The sequence below is a fragment of the Barbus barbus genome (assembly GCF_936440315.1).
Source record: "Barbus barbus genome assembly, chromosome: 24".
Taxonomy (NCBI): domain Eukaryota; kingdom Metazoa; phylum Chordata; class Actinopteri; order Cypriniformes; family Cyprinidae; genus Barbus; species Barbus barbus.
The window spans coordinates 8,009,756-8,032,353 of NC_136752.1; the positions used below are offsets into that span (position 1 = coordinate 8,009,756).

The window sequence follows — 22,598 nt, forward strand, 5'->3', positions numbered from 1 at the left end:
CTTTCTCCAAAAACTTTATACATAGCTTATGTCCTGTAATCTTGTGGAACATTGGCATCCGATGTCCCCTTTGAAGCACAGCCACCACAAAATCAGACTTACTTTAAAATTACTTACTTTACCTTTTTTAAGACCTCCACATACAAAATATCATATGAGCGTAGTAGGGCAATGACTATGGTAACATATTAAACTGTAAAATGACTGTAAAAAGCATGACTTGCAGGTTTTCTCAAAACAAAAATTTTATATAATTTTTAAGAAAATGGATGAGTTGTATCAATTATTATATCAGTTTGTGCTCTGGCAATTCTTACCTATATGGCAGGCAAAAGCCTGTATCACCCTTCTCCACCTCGTCTTTAAACTGCTGGACACAGTCAAGGAAGGCCACCATAGCATGGTCAAATTTATTATCCCAGAAAAAGCGGAGACCACCTGAGCAATACAACGGCAACTCCTACAACAAGAAACAAGCAAAAGTATGCTGATGTTAACAGTACATTTCCTCCAATACAGTTTTAAAGGAAAGTATATGTCTTCCTGATAATTGAATTTAGCCCACTAGGAAATGCAAATAACCTCTTCGTGACCTGTTAATTTGTTTTACTGGTTTTGTTTAGTTTTTACTTTCAAGAATAGCACAGTACTTTTGGCAAACCGGTTGATGTACATTCACACAAGATAAAGACTATATAATTTGTCAGATTACCTTCATTCCCAGTGAGAGAACATTACATCACAAAGCGCATCATATAGCATAATAGAACGCGCTGATGACACATCATGGCTGTGTGATCAGAGGGGCGCAGAGGTATGGAAATAAATACATTGACAGGCAGGTAGGACAGCCTATCATAGCCCTCGGGAGGGATACGATTGGACGAACACTTTATGGTCCTACACCCTACATTTAGAGCACTTAAATGAGTGATTGCTATCAGGATGTGAAGAGAATTTCAACCAGCATAATTTTTTTTTTAACCAAATCACCTTGCCAAGACTCTCTCTAGAACACAGTTGTAAAACTCAATTCCTGGAGGGCCACAGCTAACGGAATGCATAGTTTATATAAAAAACTGGATGATGAGTAATTCATTACTGCTAAATTCTAAAAAAACAGAGCTGTTAATTATCGGACCTAAAACCTCTGCATGTAATAACCTAGAAAGCTGTCTAACACTCGATGGCTTCGTCATCAGTTAGGAACCTAGGTGTGCTATTTGATAGCAATCTTTCCTTCGAAAGTCAGATTTCTAGCATTTGTTAAACCACATTTTTCCATCTCAAAAATATACCTAAATTACAACCTATGCTCTCAATGGCAAATGCAGAAACGCTAATTAATGTGTTCATGACCTCAAGGTTAGATTATTGTAATGCTTTATTGGGTGGCTGCTCTGCGCACTTAATAAACAAACTCCAGCTGGTCCAGTTTTTACTAGAACCAGGAATTATGACCATATTAGCCCGGTTCTGTCAACACTGCATTGGCTCCCCATTAAGCATCAAATAGATTTTAAAATCTTGCTAATTACTTATAAAGCCATGAATGGTTTAGCACCCCAGTACATGAGCGAGCTCTTATCACATTATAGTCCTTCATTCCGCTGCGTTCTCTAAACTCTGGCAATTTGATAATACCTAGAATATCAAAATCAACTGCGGGCGGCAGATCCTTTTCCTATTTAGCACCCAAACTCTGGAACAATCTACCTAACATTGTTTGGGAGGCAGACACACTCTGTCAGTTTAAATCTAGATTAAAGAACCATCTCTTTAACCTGGCTTACACATAACACATTTCTATTATTAAAATCCGTTAAAGGATTTTTAGACTGCATTAATTAGTACAGTCGGAACCGGGAACACTTCCCATTACACCTGATGTACATCATAAGAAGAATGGCATCTATGCTAATATTAGTCTGTTTTTGTTCTTATTTCAAGGATCACCATAGCCACCCAGATCCAGACTGTATGATGACATCACTGAATTCAATGATGGACTGCCTTTAACTGAAAATTGAATGTTTACTGTTGTTCATTATCGATACACCTTTTTCACATTTAATACTGTAAAGCTGCTTTGACATCATAACTTGCTGGGGTATATTTGCAGCAATAGCAAAAAATATGGGTCAAAATTATTGATTTTTCTTTTATGCCAAAAATCATTAGGACATTAAGTAAAGATCATGTTCCATGAAGATATTTTGTAAATTTCCTACTGTAAATATAAAAAAGTAATTTTGGATTTGTAATACGCATTGCTAAGAACTTCATTTGGACAACTTTAAAGGCAATTTTCTCAATATTTAGATTTTTTTGCACCCTCAGATTCCAGGTTTTCAAATAGTTGTATCTCGGCCAAATATTGTCCTATCCCAACAATGTAAAAATCTCAGTTTTAAAAAATTGACCCTTATGACTGGTTTTGTGCTCCAGGGTCACATACAGCATACATGAATCACCTCATAGCAGATCTACATACAGGTGGAGCTGGGGAGGGTTTTTAAAGCATGCTGCAAACTGCTACAGCAAACACTAGTTGTATATTTGAATGTTGAGCAGTGAGCTCATTGGCTACTGATACAGGAGAGAACCAATCAGCCGTGCCATGTGATGATGTCATTAGGTCAGATTGAGTTAGACCTATCAGACTGTGCCATCTAGAGTTTCATGCCAGAACTCTGTATTTCTGTCATGACAACTCTCGGAGGGATTGGCATGGTAATGTACATTACAATGTTAATATATTTATTCTTGGCTTGGTGGAATAGACCTGCTACACTGCTGCTGCGGCAGAGCAAGTAACGAGACTTGCTACTGCCAATACATTCACAACATGCTGCTGTGAGCATGTAAAAAATACTGCTGCTGCACATATAACATCCATGAAATAACCCCCCACAAAGCAGGAGACACGGAACACAATACAATACGCATGCCGCTGAATATAAGGATTAACTGCTGCATCAGTGGACATGCATGTATCCACACACATGAAGATGAACAGACAAGGAAAGATAAGACACCCCCCCACAAAGCAGGAGACACGGAACACAATACAATACGCATGCCGCTGAATATAAGGATTAACTGCTGCATCAGTGGACATGCATGTATCCACACACATGAAGATGAACAGACAAGGAAAGATAAGACACCCCCCCACAAAGCAGATCTATTGCCAAGACATATGCACTGCTGCTGTTCCGAAGAGCCATATGAACCACATGGATTACTATCTATGTGTGACTGGGCTACCACGCCGACCGGCTTAACAATAGTGGCCTATAACTATGTGAGCCTTGGCTGCCACGCTGACTGGCTTAACAATAGTGGCCTATGACTGTGTGTGCCTGGGCTACCACACCAAATGGCTTAACTCCAATTAGGTGTACACTATGTGTAATGTTAATTAACAAAATGGATATACATTCCAATACGACAGATAAGACCCCAGTATCCACCTGAGCAAATATCATAATTTAGTCATTTGATATCTGCTGTTATTTTCTCCACTTTATCAGTCCTTATATCACTTCATGCTTTCAGTGTGGAACTAGCCACAGCTAGACAGACCTTCTTCTCAAACCTCATAAACAGTAACTTAAACAACACTCGCAGTCTTTTTGCGACTGTTGAGACTGACAAACTCCCTTAAAATTGCAGTTGTTTAGCCCCATCTGAAAAAGCGCAATCTTGATAACACCATGTTGAGCAACTATAGACCAATATCAAATCTTCCTTTCATAGGTAAGATTATTGAAAAGGTAGCTTTTAATCATCTGAACAACTACTTAAACTCAAATGGATACCTTGACAATTTTCAATCTGGTTTCCGAGCGCATCATAGCACAGAGACAGCACTCATTAAGATAATAAATGATATTCGCTTTAATTCTGATTCCGGAAAAATGTCAGTGATGGTACTATTAGATCTTAGTGCTGCGTTTGACACTGTCGATCATAACATACTTCTAGAGAGACTGGAAAACTGGGTCGGGCTTTCTGGGATGGTACTCAGATGGTTCAGGTCATACTTAGAAGGGAAAGGTTATTATATGCGTATAGGAGAGCATAAGTCTAAGTGGATGGCCATGACATGCGGAGTCCCACAAGCTCAATTCTTGTACCTTCAGGTACATGAAGGTGTTATGGTATATTGTTCCCATAGCGACCGCTATCGCAGCATGTCGTTCCTTATTCAGGGAAACCAGGTTACATCCATAACAGAGATGTTTTCAAATAAGCCTGAAGAACTGTATTAGCTGGATCAGGTGTGTTTAATTAGGGAACCATCACACCAGTATAAAGTCCAAGACCACTGTTGTATTCACCAGATAAACCCTTCACCATCTGCTTGAAAACTCACCTTGTACACTTATAAAATAATTTTTCCTTTACCTTCATATATTGATCAAAGTATATGTGGCACCCACCTTGGACTTATCTGTGAGAGATTCCAAATAGGAATGGTTTCCATAAGGAACTAGTCGATATCTGCAAAGAGAACATAAACCATTTTTCAGAATTTATGTTAATCATGTTGGCTTGGCAATAGCTTGAAAATTATGCTGTCTTCACTAGATGCATTGTGTCGGGTTTGCCGACAGTAAATGGATATTCCTTTCAATTTCTGATGTACTATTCGATTTTGAGCTATTAAGTTGACAAATGAGCTTTCGAAATTGAAATAGAAAATTGTAAAATGTATTTGCTATCTAAAATATTGGTGTCATATAAGCTTATTTACTATATAATTTTAGCTTGTTTTTAATTCTGTAAGGTCTGATGTAAGTTTGATAGATGTAGCTTGAAAGCTTTGTCAAACTTGAGATACATTACAGATGCAACTTGGTTAAATTTAAAATTGATCAAGTGTCTAAAGGTGATGATACATGGGGCAACTTTTTGAGCAATGTTGCTGAGCAATCAAGGTCTAATGCAGTTTGATGTTGCTTAATCGTACTTTCAGACAAGGCATCAAAGTTTGTCTACAAGCTTTATCTCTCTAGTTGTAAATATTTTTTTCTTATCTGACCACCTCTGAAAGCATAGTCCCATCTTGTTCGCAAGTGCATGCAGCAGAAGTACAGTTTGACCCCAGGCTGCATTGATCTCATTCCATTCCACTGGTACACTGGGTAATCTGCCCAGGCGGAAGTTATTTATTGTTCCGAACTGCCCACTGTGCCTGAGAAAAAAGTAGAAAAAGAAAAATGTAAATGTTTATATGCACAATTTTACATCATAAGTGGGTTAAGCAAAACCTGATTTTAAAGGTTACACAATTCTGTTTTGAAAATAAATGCTTATTCAATATGTTTTGATGGTGGTCTTAAAGGGGTCATATGATACAATTTCATGTGTTCCTTTGTCTTTGGAGTGTTACAAGCTGTTCATGCGTATAAAAGATCTGTAAAGTTGCAAAGATTAAAGTCTCAAACCCAAAGAGATATTCTTTATAAAAATTAAGACTCAGCCACGCCTTCCTAAAACGGCTCATTCAAACACGTCCACACACGTCTATGTCACTGTGTGGGAAGATTTGCATAACACCACCAAAATGTATACGCAAAGAAAGAAGACATAACACTTATTCTGCTGTAGTATTGTTGCAGCTGCCGCCATGTTGTGGAGATGCTGTGTTTCATGTGAAAGCGAAACTACTTTGTTTGGCCTTCCAAATGAGTACACAACTAGAAATCAGTAGTTAAGATATATTTACAACGCTGTTCCAGAACTGTGCAACGCAAATATTTGAGTGTGTGCAGCGCATTTTCTGAAGGACTGTTTCCTGAACCTGGGAGAGCGGCCTACAATGCCGGCTGTGCACAAAGGCTGTTTCTATAAAGTGGGGGAATTCCAACTTTGCAAGGACAGTCTGGCGCTTCTGACTCACAGCTTATAAGTACATTCTCATATTTAAAGAATTTGCTACTGACTATTCAAATGCGAGTTTTGAGCAGTGTAGAGTAGTGCTTGTTGTTTGTCGTTTCTACGATCACAAATGCAGACATGGTTTTATGTTTACGTGGCGCGGCGCAATGCGACACGGCGTGACGCAACACGTAAAAAAACAGTACAAGTCATTATAATCAGTAATTATGTCCCCACTGGTTGTAACAAATGCCTCGTTTATAATGGGTTTCATTGTTTTTGTCTCGTCGCGCTGGGACACGGCATCATGGTAAGGGGCGTAACATTTCCGTCATTCACTTGAGGTATTTGGCCAATCACAATGTACTGGATAGCTGGCTAATCCGAGCACACCGCACTTTTTAGACCGATGAGCTTTATAAAAATCGACGCGTTTCAAAAAGGCAGGGCAGAGAGGAGCAACAATAATGTACAGTTGTTGAATCTTAAACCGCATAAACACATTGAATTACACCAAATACACACAATAATGTTCTTTTTAGCAACATATGACCCCTTTAAAATACTAAATAAAACAAGTTTTTAAAAAGAGATATGAAACCAGATATGAAAGGTGGCGTTGAAAACGTTGGTCTTCTTGAGTCTGTCCAGCTGAATCTGACAGTAACGCATTTGATTGTCCACACTCTTAAGATCATCATCCAACTCCAGCTGCTGTCTTTTAAACTCGCAGTACTCCTTCTGATACCTGAGATAGAAACAAACAGACAGAGATGACAAATGCATTTACCTGGAAACTGGAAAAAAAAAAAAAAAACTGCATTTAAAAATGTCATCATAAAGAATACATTTTTCCGTAATCTCCATTGAGAAACATTTTCAATGGACTACAAAAACGCTACTACAACAACTATAACTGCAAATCATGTATGACATGAAGACTGATCGGAAAATATCCAGCCATTTAACATGAAAAATAGAGATATTTATCGAAGAAGATATAAGAAACATTGTACACATAACAATGACGCCTCAGTAATCTTCAAAGTAGGTACCTTAGGAACTCACACAGTTCTCCAAGCATCTCTTCCACTGTTCAACACACTCTGCAAAATCCTTGTCGTATTTTCCTGAATCTCACTGATGGTCTGAAAACTTTGACTTTCAAAGGTGATCTTCTTTAATTCATATTACATGGCTGTATACTTTCCAGACAGCTCTTGTATTTTAAAAAAAAAATTGCTAGCTTTGCCTAAAAGATGTCAGTTTCTAGCACTGATATATGTCTTATCTTAACAGTTTGAGAAGTACATTTCAGCACAGAATGCTTTATGAATATTCCATAATGCAAGCAAAGTAATACAAGCTTTGCAAAGAGGCTGTTATTAAAGGACATGTTATAACAGCACATGTGTGAGCAAGGAAAATTACTGTATGGTTATGTGCCTTTCAAATACTATGTGTTATTTTCATCCTGGGGAACAGGGATTTACCTATTACGGAGCCAGGTGGAGCAGCACCTGTCACCATTGAACAAGATCTCAAAGAGACTAATTAAATAGCTCTCAGAGCAAACACACAATTAAGCTGTTTTTAAGATGCTAATGGCAATGTGGCACAAAGGGTAGTGTGTTGCTTCAATAAATAAACAGCTGTAATGCTCATGGAGACCCTGGGTTAAGTTAAGCCTGGGTCATGTCTCAGTCATATACCCCCTCTCTCTCTCCCTGTACTTTCCTGTCATTTCTCTACTATCCTGTAAAATAAAGGCAATGATAATAATAATAATAAAATAATAAGAAAGAATAATATGACTTCTTAGTAAATATTTAAATTCATATGTACTGAAGTTCTTCGGTGTCCATCAACTGGCTATGGTTGCGTCCATCGGCCAGCTCTTTGGCCACGGCTTCACGCTGCACCTCAATGCTCTCCAGCTCCTGGATAAGAGAGTCCTCCTCTTGTTTCAGCTGCTGCAGTGCATTCAGTAGACTGGCTTCCTCCTCTTCTGGTAGTTGAGACAGCAGCTCTAAACAGCTCCTAACAATTGAGTGACTGGCTGAAGTCAATGATGTCAGGCATGCACTGACTAAAAATGTTTGACAAAAATAATTATATAAACCCTCAAACCAGGGAAATGACATACCACTCAGAGAATAAGAAAGAAAAACAGCTGCAGATTACTTGAGATGAGTGTGAGTGATACTAACTTGTAATTCTGGCACTCATTTTCTGTGATGCTGAGTTGTGTGTCCAGATGGTCCAGTAGTGTGTCTGTGCACTCCTCACACAGTGGGTGATCAATGTCTGTCTGACCAGACATGATATCAAACAGATCACTTGTCACCTGCAGGAAAAACACATACATGAACCCTCTATTCTGATCCATCCATCCACTATGCCACCTGTCCTTTTCATTGCCATTATTTATAGAACTCTAGGCCTCTATACACAGCTTTAAATACCCCTTCATGCCAGAAGCATTCTATATAAAGTATTTATATTTTAACATTAATACATTTAGTGTGCGTTATATTTGTGTTTTTATTCCAATTTCCACTAGTATACCGTTTAATCTACACACTAACATACGTGCTTCCAAGCTCATAAGACACCAAAGAGCTCTTACAATGACAAGTAACATGCTCATATCGTCGTATAGTGTGTCTGTAAAACGGATGCAAAATCAGAATGAGCTCACACAAAGAATTTGTTGTGATTTTTAGGAGCTCTTGGTACGCTCTAGGCCCTTTTTAGGGGGGCTTCAGCCTAAAAATTCAGATTTGCTCCGTAATTTGTACAAAAACTGTTCAGTTCTTTGTTGTAAATAACGTTTAATGTGATGCGGGAATAATACAAGACATTGTGGAGTTATTTCTTTCAAATAAATAATAATGACCCAGCGGCTGATTGCATCCTAGACCTATATTTATTAGCCTTAGATAAAAAGATTTGCATTATGCCATTTTTGAAGTGTTTAGAAGTGGTAAAGTGACTGATTAATGTGCTGTTATTATTATTATAAAAAAAAATGGTTTAATATGGGGCACACCAAACATTATGCCAATGTAGACAATTACTGTAATCTAGGTTTGTCTATATTCTAAATGAATATTAATGAATATGATCTGATTATTTTTAAATTATTCAGGGGTTGACTTGATGAGAATGTACTGTATGGGCCTATATTTCTGCTTATTTCAGTATACAAACAATATATTAATGCCCAGTTTCACAGACAAGGTTTAAGCCTAGTTCCAGACTAAAATGCATGTTTGAGCTCTCTTAACTGAAAGTAACTTTCAACTGACATCTTAATAAATAAATAATATACATAATATAAATATAATAGTACGTACGTAGGCTACATACATACACATATGACACGAGAACAGAGAAAACATTTAAATAAGACTAAGGAAAAAATAATAATGGTGGTATACATCTGGAACAGATGATTTATGCACATACTTGTGTATATATATTTAAGGGCACCTATTTTGCAAAATAATACAAGATTTGTGTTGGCAGTATGTGAACACTTTGGTCTTTGGTTGTACGCTGTTCTCCATGTTCTCCGCGCTCGAGCAGCTGTAACATCAACAATGTCTCATAAGAAATCCCGGTGTTCTGTGTTTGGATCTAAGACTGAACATTAAAGTCTTCATTTTCTCCCAACATCTGAGCCACTGAGAATGCAGTGGATTACTTGTATTTTTGAAGGTAATGCGCCTCAAAATCCACCTAAATACATTTACATCTGCACAAATCATTTCATTTCAGACTGCTTTGTGAATGTCATATCATTACACTGCTTAGTTAACGTTTCAGTTTTTTTTCTCTCCTTTGAATTAATTTTTTTCCCATCTCTTTTGAATTTCTCTCCTTTGAATTTAAATTTTTTTTCTAAGAATCTAGTCTTGGCCACACACACATTAACCAGCTGTTTTTGATGATTCATTAATTAACACCAGTTTAAGAATACCTGTTTGATCAATTGATGTGTGTCCTGAAGAAGGCTGTTTTTTGCCGAAACACGTGGATCTAGTTTTAACCATTTTGTAATGATTAAAGCCCAGTACATTAAAGGCTTTTTATCTTACCACGTGAGTGCCTTGGAAGTATTTTGTCTATATAACATTTTAGCTCTGTTTGTTTGCGTATGTTATCAAAGCATTTTAATTGATCAGTTTGCGATTGGTTCCCGCTGCCATTACAAATTTTATGATGGCGTCTATAGTTTTTTTTCAGCAGAAAATACTGAGGTTGCCCTCATACATCATACTCCAGGATTCCTCAACAACGCTTTACGTGCCTCAATAAACTAATACTGTTATATAAAAAAAAGACCAACCTAACTGATTTCTGTTTCCCACAGAGATCTGTTACAAAGAAAATGTTTCACGTGGCTCAGTAGACTAAAACAATATAGCTATTAAAAGACCGAACTCACAATACACCTTACTGATGATGTAAATTATATACAGGCAAGAATATGAAACCAGAATAGGAACGTAGGTCTAACGAACTATTAAAAATAGCTATTCAAACTAATTTGACTCTGCATGAGCCAAGGATTCATAGGAAAAATTATTTTCCTTCTATACCTTACAGTTCAAAAGTTATTAGCATAAACATGAGTGAAATTTTTGACAAGTGGTGGTGCTAAAGAGTTTGAGTTAGAGACTCCAAACTTGCTATGGTTAATGTTGAGACTGTCCTCTATCTGTGTGCCAAATTTCATAACTTTCCCGCAAGCGGTTCTATGGGCAGCCATAGACTCAAAGCAGAAGAAGAAATGGAAGAAGAAGAAGAACACCAACAAATACAACAGGTGCCTTCACAACTTCGGTGCTTGGCCCCTAATAAGAAGAAATCTAACAGATACAAGAGGTGCCTTTACACCTTCGGTTCTTGGCCCCTAATAAACATTTATTTTTATGGTAACACTTTATTTCGATAACTAACTACTAACAGTAACTAACTTTGCAACTACATGTCAACTAGCAGTCAATAGAGTATTAGTAGGCTCTCTGTTTAATATCTTCTACCACTTTATTTTGATGGGTTCACAACATACTGACTATGAGAAACTTTGCAAGTATGTCAGCTTATTCTACTAACCCTAAACCTACCCTACTGAGAGATAGTAGACATGTAGTTGCAAATTAATGAGAATTAGTTGAAATGCAGTTACAAAGTTACTTATAGTTAGTAGAACGTCTAAAGTGGACTATCGAAATAAAGTGTAACCATTTTTAGGCTGAAAGATTATAATAAGAATGCCAACGGTTACAATAGGTGCCTTTGCCCCTAGTAAGAATAAATTAACCAATACAAGAGGTGCCTTCATACCTTCGGTTCTTGGCCCCTTATAAACATTTATTTATAGGCTGGTGAAGTAAGTTAAATAAGTCTAAATAATAACAACAACAACTTTAATGAGTTAAATTAATATACTGGTGTCAAATAAATAACTTAATTACGCACGTCATCCTTTAACTGCTTTTTGTTTCGACTACTGTTTTAAAATTGCAACATCAACAGCAATCCAAAAATGTATCATAGATTTGTGAAATCAACTAATAAATCATCTGTTTTACTGTACTACTTTTGTGTCTGCCAAGAACATCAATTTAAATGTGATATTATGTATAGTTGTATAGTGCTGTTTTGTATTAATGAGTCCATACCTTCAGCCTGCGACTCAAGTTCTCCATAGTCCCTCCATCTGAAGCTTCTCCAATTAGAGTGAAACTATTTGCGCTTTCAGTTGACATCATCCTACAGAACACAAACAGCTCATTAATACACCACCATACATTTGTAATATTTACCTTCAGCTCAGCACACGTTGTTACAGTTCATAAGAGCTGCATATAACACATTACACAGAATAAAGAGATAAAAATATAAACCAGAACTAGAGATAAACAACTGTGATTTAAAAAAAGTGATTTACAGAACTAGAGCATTATACTACTGAAAAAAATAGCATGCAAAGATTTGTGGATGTTTCAGTTCATAATAATAATAATAATAATAAAAAAATACTATAAACATGGCGAAGAGTGTGAGACAGACAATGCAGCAACACTTTATTTGACTGTGTACTTGTTACTGTGTAATTATACACTTAAGTACTGAGAAATATTAAGTAACAACATGTACTTACTATATGGTTAGGGTTAGAATTAGGGTTTTGCTTAGCATGTAATTACGTATAATTAATTGTTATTATAATAGTAAGTACATGCAACGTGTAACGAGGACATCTTAAAATAAAGTGTTACCCATAATTTCATGCAACTAACCCTAAAAAGGTTTTAAAAAAGTTTTGTAGGGGTACTGTTGTGTCTACCTACAGTATTTTGTCTATACTGGAACCATTATTGCAGCAGTTTGTAGTATGCAGAATGCAGTAGGCATGTGGCACCAAATTAATTGTGAATTTTGGTCACACATTACTTAAGGGGAGTGTGAGAATGAATCAAATGACTCTTGCAAAAAAAATTTAAATATGTTGTGCTTGGTCGTGGTCAAGGGGCTGTACAGTGCCCCCAAACACAGGCTATGGTTAGGATGACATTTCTCTGATGTGCACTGAAAATTGGTATGGTCTCTCATTATTTATAAAAATGTTCACCATGTTGGATGGAATGTGTGATTTTTACATTTTCTCATACTGTATCATGGTTAAAAACTCATGAAAGCTAACAGACAAATTTGTCTGTCTTAAAGTATTTAAAATTTGATAATGCAATTTAGGAGAGACGTTCCTCATCAGCTCCAACTTACACTTGTGAAAGTTTAGCAAGACTTAGTCATTCTTTGGTCATTAGTTTTAATAATAAATGTTTTGGTTGTGGCCACTGGACTCCTTAGCACCCCCAAACATTTCCAGATTTATTTATTACTGTGCTTGACACAGATTTTGACTAATATTCTCAAATTTTAGTAGGGACATTGTCCTCCACATCACAAACAGATTTCTCATGAACTTTTATTGGCTCCGGCCAGCAGAAAGGTAACCAGATTTAGATTTTTGACTTCGAAGTGTGCTGCCATGGTGATGCGTTAAAACTGTAAAACATTGCACATTAGTGGTAAATTTCTGAATACATTAACATTTTGAACAAATCTGAGATTGAGTGAATGATTCAAAGTCAGTCCCTTGCTTTGTTGCTGAATTAATGATTTATTGACTCACTTATTAAGACAGTGACTTGTCACCACCTACTGGCAGTTTTAGTTTTATATTTAAAAATATAATTCCCATGATTTCATATTTCTATATTCAAAATATAACACTTAATAAAATATTAAACTGTCTGTATAAATACATCTGCCATTTTATATGCAGTTACTCATGTGGAAAAAAAGTGAAATAAGACAAATATGGGTTTTGGATAGACAAGATTGACTGAAATGTTCATCAATAATACATATTAATTAGTGGTGTCAAAATTAGCGCGTTAACGCATGCTATTAATTATTTTCAGATTAACGCGTTAAAAATATTAACGCAAAATAACACAGGGGCGGGGCTAGGGTTGGCCACCTCATTCGCAACTGTTGCCTCTGTCTCTTTTTTCTTGCAAAGGATTGCGTTTATTTAGATGCAGAATGTCTTTATGACCACATCAAACGGGAGAAGTTTCAGAAACGTGCTCTATACGTCGCCTCCACGCCAGACGCGAGTCAAACAAGCGCGTAAAAGATACTGTGCTCATAGCGCGCACTCTTCAAATACACGCACAAAAGTGCCGGTGCGCGCTGTAGCCTATATCATTTCATATCATACAGCGAAAGAAACTACGTGCATGCAATGTCGTAGTTATGCCGTCAGTTAAGGCATGAAGTTTCCAAAAAGGCGATTAAAGCTGCCTTAAACTGTGTGCATGCATGCAATAGCCTATGTTATATATGTGTCACATTTAAGTACATGTCTCTGAAATGGTTTTAAAAACTGTCCTGAGGCACCCTAGCACTGTCTCCCTCATCTAAAATACCCAATTCAACTCATCCGCTCATTACTTGAGACTTTCAGACCTGAAGTGAGTCAGAAAATGTAAAGAGATTTGTGAGAAAATAAGATGCATGTCAGATCCCCATCACCTTCAGCAGCAGCAGCTTTTAAAGCAATAGCAGGCAAATAAGTTAATAACCAGCTGCTGTGATGTCTATTAATCCAAGAACAAAAGAAAAAGAGCAAATCAATAACTTTTATAGTTTTAAGGGGTTCATCTAAATTTAATTTAGAATTTAGTGTTTGGTAAGTATTCATTTTCTGTATATTTCTGCTGAAGGGCACAGCTAGCTAAATATGTCATTTATTATAATGGGTTCATGTGAAGATTGTTTTAAGTTCACTTAAATTAGACGTTAAGTCTAATAAATGTTAAAATTGATAGCTCTCAATTATACTGTAATGCTGAATGGCTACAGTCAATGGTTAAATATTCAGGGGGCCAAAATTCTTTTTTTATAGAGACATCAGTAGTATTGATATCAGTGATGCTGGCCTTCAATCATAAAAAAGATACCATTAAAGAAATATTAAAAATATACTGTCTTTATGTTGTTTGCATATTGTACATTTGAAGATTGTTTATTTAAAAACTTGAATGTTAGGTGGGGTTAAGCGTGATTAATCACAATTAATTTTAGAAAAATGTGTGATTAATTAGTTAATTTTTTTAATCGATTGACAGCACTAATATTAATACTTATTAATAAAACTTATGACTAAAAAGTTTACAGTTTTCAGTGACTAAAAATGCAGCTGACTAAACTAGAATAAATTAATAGAAATGTCCAATAAATCACAATATTTTGTGTTAAATGATGCACGTTATTTGTTGTTTGTCACATGTAATAGAGTAGACCATTTTTGAGCTAGGAGAAAATGCCAGCCTTTCCTACTGGGTACAATCACAAGCATATTTCATACCTGTCGGAAATTCCTGTTTTTAAATTAAGATTGTAATCTTTTAACAGTTAATCATACAGGTCTAACCAGAACACGTGGGCTTGTGTAAAAACAGGTGTCATTAGGGTCATCATACCTTGCAGGTGGGATGTATTTCCGAGCCACACCATCCTGTTTGCTCTCCAAAAAGGTCTCCTAAAATAACACAGACACTTCTTTAAAGAATTCAAAATGTAGTATATTTAAGATCACCATTTTTTTTTATTTATATATATTCTTTACAAAATTAGAAGATTAAAATTTGGAAACCTTTGGTGTTAGTTTGTCAAAGCCTATAGTTTTACAGTTTAAAAGTAAAAAAAAATGCTAGATTGCTCTAAGTCATTGCTAGGCAGTTGCTAAAGTAATCTGAATGGTTGCCAATGTGTTGCTATGCAGTTACTAGGGTGTTCTGGGTGGTTGCTAGACAGTTGTTCAGAGTGTTCAATGAATAAAAGTTTAAAAAGAACAGCATTTATTAAAAAAGAAACCTTTTGTAACAATAAATCAACTTAAATTTAACATATCCTTGCTGAAAAAAAGCATTAATTTCTTTTGGGGAAAAAAGTACTGACCACAATGTGAGGGAAACAAAGGGAATTAATTACTATTAGGGCCCGAGCACTGGTGGTGCGAGGACCCTATTGGTGTTGCTCAGTTTCTTTTTCTTCTCCAAAATGAATCGCATTTTAGAGAGCCTAAACTTTCTCAAAAACTCATGAAACTTTGCACACGCCCCAGAGGTGGCGAAAATTTACATCTGAAATGGGTTTCAGAAGTGGGTGTTGCAAAATGGCTCGATAGCGCCAAAGATTGTCTTACTACAGGGAGATGAGAAGGTCTTTATTACTTACTATTAGAGTAAGTGTCCCTTAATAACCAATCACATTACAGCCTTGATGACATTGAATTTGATTTGTGTGACACTCAAATTTTGTCATTAATTACTCACCCTCATGTTGTTTCCAAACCTGTAAGACCTTTCATCTTCAGAACATAAATTAAGATATTCTTTATTAAGTCAGAGAGCTCTCTGACCCCTCCCATAGACAGCAAGGGTACTACCACGTTCAAGGCTCAGAAAAGTACCAAGATGATCGACAAAGTATGGGCTACTTTGTCGATCATCTTGGTACTTTTCTGAGCCTTGTGACATCATTGGTTCAACTGTAATTTCACGAAGCTACGAGAATACTTTTTCTGCACAAAGAAAACAAAAACAACGGCTTTATTCCACATTTTCGTCTCTACAGCATCACTTGTGGACATGCGTTCACGAGAGTACCACGACGCATGTGTGTGATGGTGCTGACCCAGATCAATAGATTTCAGTAGCTTTCATACAGCGTGCGTTTTTCTCCACGCGTAAACAAGGCACAGCGCATGTGTCATAACGCTGGATCTGGGTCAGCGCCGGCGCCGCCACATGCATGCTTCATGGCACACGTGGTACTTTGTCAATCATCTCGGTACTTTTCTGGGCCTTGAACGTGGTAGAACCCTTGCTGTATATGGGAGGTCTCAGTGAGCTCTCGTACTTCATCAATAATATCTTAAAGGGGTCCTATTATGCTTTTTCACTTTTTTAATTTTAGTCAGTGTGTATGTTTGAGCATAAAAAGATCTACAAAGTTCCAAATCTCAAAGTCCATTCCAAAGGGAGATATTTCGTTTAAAAAAAACAAAAAAAAAAACTTTTCAAGAACTACAACGAGCGGCTCGTTTGGACTACAGCGTTGTTTCCCTGTGTAGTGCCTAGTAGACCAGGACACACACACAAAATAATTTCAAGACAGCACATTCCTTAGCAGGAGTTAAGGCTTCCACTCCCAGCATCTGCATTTGACTGGCTGGCCGATTTCCTGCCCTAAATCTCCTTATCTCAGGAGACCTCTAAAAACCAGGATAAATTTGAGGGAGCATCTGGACGTATTCCAGAACAGGACTTTACTGTGGCTTTCTTATCACTTAAACATAATTCAACCAGAAACAGGATAAAGACCTCTGGATCTGGACACGACCTCCTGACTGCTTAACATGTAATTCAATGATTGTATCAACCAGGAGAGACGGTTTTACAACTGACGTCCGAGCTAAGAAAAACACCAGATCTCCACGAGAATGACATTCCCACGACCTCCCGTTTCTCACCAGCAGAGAAACGCGCCTTTTCTTCTTATTGGCAAAACAAAGAAGATCGGACATTTATGGGTGTTCCGAAAGACATAATATAGACAATATATATTGAGGTTGTGTGTTTATTTTATGTCTTTCATATGCTTGGTGTGATTATTTAGAAGGTAGCATGTTAATCGATGCATTAACCCATGTAGTATACAAAATTAAGGTATGTACTTTGTGTATACTAAATACCTGTTGTTTAATTTTGAATGAAAGCTAGTTGCGTCAGCAATAATGTGGTGTGGATGAAAGTTTACTTTTCTCATCGTAATGTATGATTAAAACACTTATAGGAATCTGCTAAGATATGTTCTTCATTTTATGAAATAACTCGGCAAAGGATTTACGCATGGAAAACTGAGCCGTGCGGGGCGGGGCTCCGCCCTACAGAAACACTTGTGATTGGATCAAACAGCAAAAGGGGCGGACTGAAACCAGCCCGTTAAAGACAGACGCCCAGCTTTGCTTAATGGCTTGCTGCTTGCTCGCGCGCTGTTTGAAACTTCGGCTCCTCATCTGATCGCGCTGTTAAGCGCTCTCAGCCATATACAATCTGGCAAGGATCCACACATGCCTTCAAAGTTCTGACCAAAGAAACTAACACCTGAAGCCGAAAGAACTCTAAACAGACTTCCTAAGCGCGTCATCACATCACAGAGAAACCAACCAATCGCAAGAGGGCATCCCCAGTGACATCACGCAACACCGATTTCAGCAGCCAATCCGCACCCGGGATTCCCTCAACCAGGAAAGGAACGAAACAACTCAGAACAGGTAATCAAATAATTCTTCATAATTCTGCTGGAAACTGGTTGCATTCATCTTTAAGAGTAAAGATAGTAAAGTTCCTTGCTTGTGACTCCCTCAGGTTAGAGCAATTCTTGGAAACAAGCATTGGAACCTTAAACCCTCTTCAAATCAAAACAATTCATTGCCTGCAGCGTGTATGTGTGTTTGTGTGTATACGTATTCTGTTTTGTGTTATTTTAGCTTAGTAGTGTTGTAGAGTAGAAAATAAACTTTGATTTATTAAGAAATCTTTGTCTGGTGCTATGTGATTTTCAAGTCTTAAACTATTTGCCAAAGACCACGTTACCTATGCTAAAATTTACCTATGCTAAAATTACCTATGCTAAAATGTACCTAATCAATTCGGTATTACTGTGGCCACGGGAATAATCTGAATTGTTAAAACATACTGGTTTTAATGCTTGCTGGACAAGTCGTTAATGAGGTATCGTTAATAAGGTATAAGTTGGACGTTTTGATTAATATCCATTAATCATATGAATATGAAATCGATTCCCAGAAACTAAAATTAAATTAATAGTTCTAAAATTACTACACCTGTATTTGTGATATCACAAAAATAAATAACGCCTACGAAAATTTGAATGGTTGGCGGGTGGGGAGAACACTTGTTTGAGCACTGCACGTTTCAAAATCAAAACCCGGTGCGGTTGTTTTTATATCACTGTATTTCTGATGGAAACCGACTGTTTTCAGAAAATTTTGGATGTCATTTTCATTTCATCTTGCATGTAATGTCTGATAAAGCAGCGTTTGTGAGTGGAGCTCTGTTTTGTGTACAGCGTTACCGGGGAAAGCTCGATCTTTCCCGTCGATCTCTCAACAGCGCCTCCTGCAGGCAGAGAATTCATTTGCGTATAGATGCTACCACAAATAGTGTAAGTCTGTGGGACTATGGTATAAATAAATTCAACTGTATAAGTTTCACTGCAATTCATGTTATAATGTTAGAATTAAAGAACAATAAACATAATACATATTACCGTTGCACTTATCTGTACATAGTAAATGCAGTTGTTTTTAAGCTGTTGTTGACATCCTATCTAAAATGCGATTTAGCCCCCCAAAAAAACCCAACAATAACGTTACTTTACATTACTTTAATATGTCTTGCGATATCCATGCATGCAAAGGTTCTGTGCAATCTTCTTGTTCAATATTCTCGGGGTCTGAATTGATATAGCAATATTGATGAACTTGCTGCTTTGGCAAGGGGCGGGGCAGTACTGAAACATCATCTAAGCTGTTCGCCAGTTACAACGCACTGGGACAGCTAACCAATCACAACACATTTAGTTTTTCGGAAGGCAGGCCTTCATCAAACCCGGAACTTGAGCCATTTATGCAAGGCTGGGGAGAGAGGTATTGTAATTATGTAAATTATGTGAAAAATAATGTGATTTTCGAACCAGCAAGCATGAGAGCATGTTCTAATACACCCCCAAAACAAAATCAAGACTTTGAACGAAGGTCTTATGGGTTTGGAACAACATGAGAGTGAGTAATTAATGACATAATTTTCATTTTTGGGTGAAATATCCCTTTAAATAGCGAAAATCTTGAGTTTTCGTTAAAGGGTGTGTCCGTGGCGGCCTGACAAAGTTTGATGTTTTGCCATGGGAAAAGAAGTATCTGCCCCAAACTTCACACGTTCGATAAGAGTCCTGGCCTGAAAACATCTAAAGGCCAATATTCCCTTGTGATCATAGCGCCGCCTGCTGGCAACTGTACGTGATCGTGTTAGAAACCTTGGCGTTGTCTGGGTATGTTTTTACTTTGTTTTATATTTGTTGTACAGCACTTTGGTTGCAGCTCCTGTTGTTTTTAAATGTGCTTTATAAATAAACTAAACTAAACATCTCGCTTATTTTGTTAAAATTACTCACATTTTCACAGATTCTGCAAGGGGTTCACAAATTTTCAAGCAGCACTGATATATACATATATATATATATTATCAGGGGTGCACATAATTGGTCCGCAGGTCCGCATGCGTGACCAAAATAAGAAATGCACTGTGAAAATAAGTTGATGCGCGCATTTGCGTATCAACATGGTTGACAGCTGTTAATACACAATTACCATTTTAGATTGACAAATTGTAATACTGTACTGTATAAGATTTCCCAGGTCAGGAAGCAGACAGACTGGCTAAACCGACCGTCTGCTAGGCACCTCACCTCACAGAAGTCAGTTAATTCTCAGCACATAGAGACTCTTTCACCTAGATATCACACTATAGAGACTGTGTCTGTTCCCCGAACTAGAAAATACAGAAAACGTCCAAACCAAATAAGAGTAACAATTTAATTGATGTTCAACAAATAAAAAACAGATATAATACAGATAAATAAATGATAAAGCTTGGCTTATTGAATATTAGATCCCTAATATTAAACATTTATTTAATAACATTAAATGAGTCTAGCCCCCAAGATTACGGATACAAATATGAGCCGCGTCTAAAAGGTAAAGAGGGAGGTGTTGCTACAATTTATAGCAATATTTTCAGTATTTCTCAGAGGTCAGGTTTCAAGTATAATTTGTTTGAAGTAATGGTTCTTCATAAATGTTATCCAAAGAAACAAGTGTTAATGATAAATCCCCTGTGATGTTTGTACTGGCTACTGTATACAGGTCACCAGGGTACCATACAGACTTTATTAAAATAATTAAATAGTTATAGTTACTGCTGGCTGCAGATAAAATCCTAATTGTTGTTGATTTTAATATCCATGTTGATAATGATTTGTTGGGATCAGCATTTATAGACATTATAAACTCTATTTGTGTTAAACAACACGTGTCAGGACCTACTCATTGTCGAAATCATACTCTAGATTTAATACTGTCACATGGAACTAATGTCAGTGGCATTGAAATTTTGCAGCAGAGCTATGATATCTCAGATCATTATCTAGTTTTGTGTACATTCCATATAGCTAAAGCTGTAAAGCCAACTCCTTGTTACAAGTATGGTTGAACCATCACCTCGACCTTTATAAATAATCTTCCTGACTTATCTCAGTTCCTCAGCATATCCAATAGCTCAGAACAACTTGCTGATGTAACAGAAACTCTGGACTCTCTCTTTTGTAGCACTTTAGATACGGTTGCTCCTTTACGCTTAAGGAAGATTAAGGAAAAGAGTCCAACACCGTGGTATAATGAGCACACTCGGGCCCTAAAGAGAGCAGCCCGGAAAATGGAGCACAGCTGGAGAAAAACTAATTTATTTTGTATTGCTTGGCGGGAAAATACTCTCTCCAACAGGAAAGCCTTAAAAACTGCTAGATCTGCTTACTTTACGTCTCTTTCAGAAGAAAACAAGCACAACCCCAAGTATTTATTCAATATGGTGACTAAATTAACAAAAAATATAACATCAGCAGCTGTAGACATTACCCAGCAGCACAGTAGTAATGACTTTATGAACTACTTTACTTCCAAAATCGAAACTATTAGAGATAAAATTGTAACCATGCAGCTGTCAGCCACAGTATCGAATCAGATAGTACGTTATAGATAGCCTGAGGAACAATTCCACTCATTCTCTTCTATTGGAGGTGAAGAATTGTATAAACTTGTTAAATCATCTAAACCAACAACCTGTATGTTAGACCCTGTTCCATCTAAGCTCCTAAAAGAGGTGCTTCCAGAAGTAATAGATCCTCTTTTGACTATTATTAACTCATCATTGTCATTAGGATATGTCCCAAAAACCTTCAAACTGGCTGTTATTAAGCCTCTCATTAAAAAAACACAACTACCCCTTTTCCACCAAGGCACCAAGTTACCGTGACCAACAAGACGAACAGAAACTTGGACCGCCATATTTGAAATAGCAGCTAAACGCTAACACGTTTGATTCGTCGTGTTTGGATGCCGATGTAGGTTCGCAAAGCCATGAACATCAATAGCAACGCAACATCCCCCATTGCTGATAGTTTGTTTAGGCTTGTTCGGGATAGATCGGCGCTGCGCGGACCGGTCGGTGAGAGGCATTTCGGGGTGCTGCGGGAGCGACTGGAAAGCAGCCGGCTCTTTATGCTTTTGGATCGCTCTCGTGGTGCTTTAGGGTGTTGTGTGCCGATCTATCTGCGTGGCGCTGATGCTTTGTACAGATGCCTGTTGTACCGTGCTAGCGATCCGAAACATGAAACGTATTCAGTGACGTAAGACCTGGCTCTGTATTGGCTCTCTAGCTTGTGGAAAAGCAACCGGTTCTTAAAGGGCTCGCCAGTCGAACCAACTAAGAACCGGCAATAGCACTGGCTCTGAACTAGCAACTGGAACTGCTTTGGTGGAAAAGGGGTAAACTTGACCCCAAATAATTATTTAATTACAGACGATCTTAATCTACCTTTTCTGTCAAAGATATTAGAAAAGGTAATATCATCACAACTATGTTCCTTCTTAGAGAAAAATGCTATATGTGAGGATTTCCAGTCAGGTTTTAGACCATATCATTGTACCGAGATTGCTGTCATTAGAGTTACAAACGACCTGCTCTTATTATCTGATCGTGGTTGTATCTCTCTATTAGTGCTACTGGATCTTAGCACCGCATTTGACACTATCGACCACAACATTCTTTTAAATAGACTAGATAATTATGTTGGCATTAGAGGAAGTGCACTGGCATGGTTCAAATCGTACTTATCTGACCGCCATCAATTCGTGGCAGTAAATGAAGAGGTATCATACTAATCACAAGTGCAGTATGGAGTACCTCAAGGCTCAGTAC

At 37.3% G+C, this 22,598-nt stretch overlaps 1 protein-coding gene across 2 annotated transcripts in view; it reads right to left on the minus strand.

Annotated features, from left to right (window-relative positions):
• becn1 (beclin 1, autophagy related) overlaps window positions 1-22,598 on the minus strand; it is a 40,618-nt gene that overhangs the window by 3,701 nt on the left and 14,319 nt on the right. For both annotated transcript variants that reach the window (XM_079376459.1, XM_079376460.1), the window contains 8 exons: window positions 14,958-15,016; window positions 11,583-11,673; window positions 8,100-8,236; window positions 7,735-7,929; window positions 6,491-6,637; window positions 5,054-5,203; window positions 4,449-4,509; window positions 318-460 (listed from right to left, as the gene is read on the minus strand). In XM_079376459.1, the coding sequence (XP_079232585.1) occupies window positions 318-460; window positions 4,449-4,509; window positions 5,054-5,203; window positions 6,491-6,637; window positions 7,735-7,929; window positions 8,100-8,236; window positions 11,583-11,673; window positions 14,958-15,016 (983 nt within the window). The remainder of the gene's footprint in view (window positions 1-317; window positions 461-4,448; window positions 4,510-5,053; window positions 5,204-6,490; window positions 6,638-7,734; window positions 7,930-8,099; window positions 8,237-11,582; window positions 11,674-14,957; window positions 15,017-22,598) is intronic.